Source organism: Pyxicephalus adspersus, chromosome 3, assembly GCF_032062135.1.
Source record: "Pyxicephalus adspersus chromosome 3, UCB_Pads_2.0, whole genome shotgun sequence".
Classification (NCBI taxonomy): Eukaryota; Metazoa; Chordata; class Amphibia; order Anura; family Pyxicephalidae; genus Pyxicephalus; species Pyxicephalus adspersus.
This window is the reverse complement of record NC_092860.1, coordinates 127,611,030-127,616,056: the sequence shown is the minus strand read 5'-3', so window position 1 is coordinate 127,616,056 and position 5,027 is coordinate 127,611,030. Positions and strand designations below refer to the sequence as shown.

Genomic DNA, 5,027 nt, shown 5'->3' with positions numbered 1-5,027 from the left:
GGGTACAATGGTTGCACACATACACACAGCCCTGTACACTAGGGATACAATGAAGTGCCTGTATTTTATCTCCCTTGTGTGTACTGTAGATCCTGTACATGAGATATGCACAATATTTACTATCGCAGATCTTTCATAACTTTACAGCAGGAAGCCAAACTCTGATCAGCCAGAAATCTGTGCCAAAGACTCCATCCACAGCTCACTGCAGACCAGAATATGGTGCAAGAGGCAATTCTGTGCCCCTAGGTCATACAGCCCCAGACATCTTCTATGCTCAGCTCAGATTATTACAAGCAGGGAATTGGTCAGGATTGGAAAAGCCATCTCAAAACTACAAAAACTAAAACAAAAAAAGCTTGGTATATATTACTGGTCTACATTAGAGTGTTCACCCACACATATCCCCACAGGTGTTTTACTGACAGCCTAACCAGTCATGGGTATGGATTGCACATATCATGGGTGACAACATAATAAATACACAGCAGGGGGTACATAATATTTACTATAGTACCATCTATTTATTAGGCTCCGGTAACAAATGTACCTGTGGTATGTGACGCATGTGGTAAAGAGATACTTAATAAATATTTACTATAACATCACCTATGTAATATATTATCACCAAATTATCAGACAGAACTCAGATCACATGCCATGGGGTGTTGCAGATCTGCATAGAACTTTCCAAAGAATTTTTTTTAATAATTCAGAATGGCAGATCTCTGCACCTTCACACACACCTGTGGGCAGAACTCAGGAAATCGCTGTGCCATCATGATGAGAGGGGGCACAGATAACACCCCGCCTATGCTATAAAAGGGGGGGGCACAAATACCCCACCTCCACTAAGAGGGGGGCACAGATATTACCCCACCTCCACTAGGAGGGAGCACAAATAATACCCCACCTGCACTAAAAGAGGGGGGTGCACAAATAATACCCCGTCTGCACTATAAGGGGGGGTGCACAAAAATCCCACCTCCACTAAGAGGGGGGGGCACAGATAATACCCCACCTTCACTAAAAGAAGAGGGGGCACAGATAATACCCCACCTCCACTAAAAGAAGAGGGGGCACAGATAATACCCCACCTCCACTAAAAGAAGAGGGGGGGCACAGATAATACCCTGCCTGCACTATAAGGGGGGCACAGATAATACCCCACTTCCACTATATGAGGGGGGGCACAGATAATACCCAACCTTCACTAAAAGAAGAGGGGGCACAGATAATACCCCGCCTCGACTAAAAGACGAGGGGGGGCACAGATAATACCCTGCCTGCACTATAAGGGGGGCACAAATACCCCACTTCCACTATATGAGGGGGGGCACAGATAATACCCAACCTGCACAAAAAGAAGAGGGGAGCACAGATAATACCCCACCCACTATAAGCGGGGGAACAGATAATACCCCACCCACTAAAAGGAGCACAGATAATACCCCCATAGAGGGCAGTGTTGTGGTGCTGGTGGGCACAGACACACATGGTGGAGGTGTCACATGACTGAGGTGAGTCACAGCCCAAAGTTACAAATATTCCCCCCCCCATTGTATCACATTACCCCATGTAAGGCTCCCCGGCTCTATGAATGGAGCTCGGGGTGACAACGTAAAGCGATGCTTTCTGAAGTTTATCAGACAGAAGTTCTATGTATGTGGCCGGGTGTGGCTGCTGCACTTACCAGAACTGCGGACGACTCTCCAGGCTGCGGGCTCGGGCCACCCCAGAGGCTTCACCACCGGAGACATCGCCGTTCCTGTGCTCGGGACACTCTTGTCAGGTAGGGAAGCCCCCGGGAAACAGGGCGGGGCGAGAGTGGGTGTGGGCGGGGCTCTGACGTAAATTAATTCATTCGACAGAGCGGCTGGATGTACGCTACCGGGTGCTGCTCTGGCCACGCCCATCAACCACTCCCTGATAGCCCCGCCTATTTTATCTTCTTTGGCAGATGTGAGTGAAGACAAGGGGCGGGGCTGGCAGTGAGGAGCTGGCAGTGGGCGGCACTTGGTGGTAGTGGGCGGGGCTGGTAATGAGCTAGATAATAAAGAGGTGAGCATTCTATAGGAAGGTAACATGGGGCAGCCTAACCTCCTTTACATGCATGTTACTGCATGAGCTGCTGAAATGACAAGAGGCCTCTGATGATTTATAGCAGAATAAAAGGCTTTGTTTTTGCTTTATATGACCAGATGCTGTGTAAGGTTTTGTTCCCATTAATGCATTGCATGTAATAATAATACAACATATGAAGTGTTTTAATAATCAGTGCTGTGCATTGCTGTATATACAGAAGTGCAGCACTGTGTTTCTAGAATATGGTGCACTGGACCTAATAAATAGCTGGATATGGATGGAAAGTGCAGCGTACATTTACAGTGAGGTCAGGCCAGTGCTGGGAGCTAACAATCCCACACAGCGCCTGGTGGCTAACACCTTGCCAGCCATTCACCCTCCTGCCTCCTGTTTGCTAAGGAAGCAATGTTTGCAGGTGGGCAGTAATGAACGCCTCGCTGCCACCCCCATTTATTTTCTATTGGGCAGAGGAAGCAGTAACCACACCGCAACCTCAATACCAGTCTGAACGTTGCCAAAATGTTGTCCACTAGGGCTCCCTCAGGTTTCCTGATTTGGCCAGTTACCCAACTCAACTTTGCGCAATCCTTTAAAAATTGCATTGTGACAGCCAATGTAAGGGACACACTTTTTCCAGTGACCTCCAATGCAGGGGTATTTTTTCACTGATCTCCTTACATAAGTCTTAAAAAGTATTTCAAGGGTTCTGCAGGGGTAAAATAGCCCAGAAAGGCTGCCATAGATGCTCCTGTATGTGTTTTTTCATTTGTATGTTAATATGATGGGTGCCATTGTAAATTCTCTGATCTATACCCTAAATCCGATTCAAATTGTCCGCCCAGTCCAAAGGCTTCAAACATTGCAAACATCATCACCCTCCAGAGGGGCCCAAAGTTTTTATTTCTCTGTCAGGTCTAGTTCCACATCAGTGGAGAAAAAAAACACCAAGACTGCAGTAGTTTTGTTTGCCTAGGGAGCAATACCTAGGGTAATCTACTTTTTTCTTGATCTCCTGGCAATTGGCATTAATGTCCAATGTCCTGGGATATGGGTGGGCAACGCTGGGGGTGACCTAATGCAAGGGTGAAGCTTTTTATTCCCTGGAGTTCAGCTTTAAAATTAGCCTAATAAGAACTAAGAAGACACAGCTGTCATCATATGTTTGCTGTACAGTCCTAGCATACTCTGCCGGTATTAGGCTGCCAGGAACGCTGGGACATGCAGATCTATGACAGCTGCTGCAAAAAGGTTGGAACAACACTAGCTTACTAAAGGTTTCTATCATAAATATATTTTATTGCTTTCATAGTTGTAAAGTGAAACTTTCTCATTGACCTGTATCAGTAACTTGCAAAGTAATATCACTGTCCTGGAATATTTTTTTCAGGTGTATTTTGTTTGAGGTTAACAGAGATATCCACCATGGAGAACAGTTTAAAGGGTGATATGAATGTGGTATGTGTTACTCTGTAAACAGTTGGCCTCTTCACTCCATGCTGCATTAGGCTGGGTCTACACAGATGTTTTTAAAAGTGCATGCAAACGTTCCTACTGCGTTTATATTCGTTTTTATGCACTTTTATTAGGCAAGCTTTAAAACGCGTTTACGATTCAAGTGCTTATAAATGCAGGAAAATGCCCCTTTGAAATCACGTATTTGGGCATTTTCCAGCATTAACCCAGTGTTTTAATTTTTTAAACGTTGCAAGAAACGTTATAGATAATGCTCATAAAAGTGCCTAAGGAAACGTCCTGGTGTAGATTAGCCCATTGGAATGCATGGGGATTTCAAACATGGGCTTTTAAAGCCTCAGGTTAAAAGCTGGGGGAAACGTCTGTGTAGACTAAGCCTTAGTGCAGGGTTTTTTGTGTGAGGGGTATTACATTTTGCAACCTATTTGTGTTGAATGGACTGTCAATGTGCCTTACTGCATGGAAAATAGCTCTGGTATTCTTTCGGATACCCGCGATAGGTTCATGGAATTTTGGGAACCATGGATTGAATACCGTCACCCTGGTATTTCCCCTGAAGCACTGACTAGAATGTAGTAGTAGGCCTCCTGCCTTGACTCGCATACTCCAGAAACCGACTGCCTCTAAAACTCTTCCCCTTCCTTGGTTCATGTTCCCGCTCTTACCCTATTTCTCTCCTCCTTTCCTCTTACCTGACTGTCACCCATGTCCTGGTTGCATCATTGGTGTGGGTTCTGCCCCCAAATTTGCCTGCCCGGCTCAGCCTCTATAATACTTTGGATATTGTGAATGTTGCCTTGCATCCTACCCAAGACTGCTCTATGATCTTATTGGACTCTCTTCTAAGCAGAACATTATGGAACTTACGGATGGACACCTGGAGGTGACTGTTTTGCCTACAGTTTGTTATCCCCCTACCCCTTGTATTTGTTACTGCCCCCTTTCACTTCTGATGTATCTGGTTTAATCTGTTTTTGCACCATTGTTAAAACTAGTAAAGCCCTGGCTTATTTTTTCTTCCCACCTAAGTGCAATTGTCCCTCAATCTACTCCAAATTGTCAACATTCTTCTGCAGTCACAGACATGTCAAATATGTGTGTGTACATTCAATCTTAATCCAGTATGTTACATGCCAGTTTTCCTAGATTTATTCTACCCTGATAAATCTGGTGCATATGCAGATCAAACAAGGAAGGAAACACAGGATGTTTTGGAGAGTAAACAGTGTGCAGGTTTAATAGTCCATGTGTTTTGTACATGGAGACTAGAAGGAGCTGTCACCATGTCATGAGGCGAGAAGGACCACACAAAATATTCTATATTGTAATTTATTGCTTTCAGAATTCAGGCAAGAGATGATCAAAAAAAGTGCTGGCATAGATATTAATGCAAACGTTGACTTCTTGCAACAAATCATGTGAACCTGCCCGTCCCAAGCCTTCTTATCTGTTTATTGGGATAGCCATTT

At 44.9% G+C, this 5,027-nt stretch overlaps 1 protein-coding gene across 2 annotated transcripts in view; it reads right to left on the bottom strand.

Moving 5' to 3' along the window:
- RELL1 (RELT like 1) overlaps nucleotides 1–1,866 on the bottom strand; it is a 33,286-nt gene extending 31,420 nt beyond the window's left edge. The window contains exon 1 of one of the 2 annotated variants that reach the window (XM_072406343.1): nucleotides 1,694–1,866. In XM_072406343.1, the coding sequence (XP_072262444.1) occupies nucleotides 1,694–1,760 (67 nt within the window). In that variant the 5' untranslated portion in view covers nucleotides 1,761–1,866. The remainder of the gene's footprint in view (nucleotides 1–1,693) is intronic. The other variant, XM_072406342.1, reaches the window with a different exon arrangement.
- Nucleotides 1,867–5,027: the final 3,161 nt, after the last annotated feature.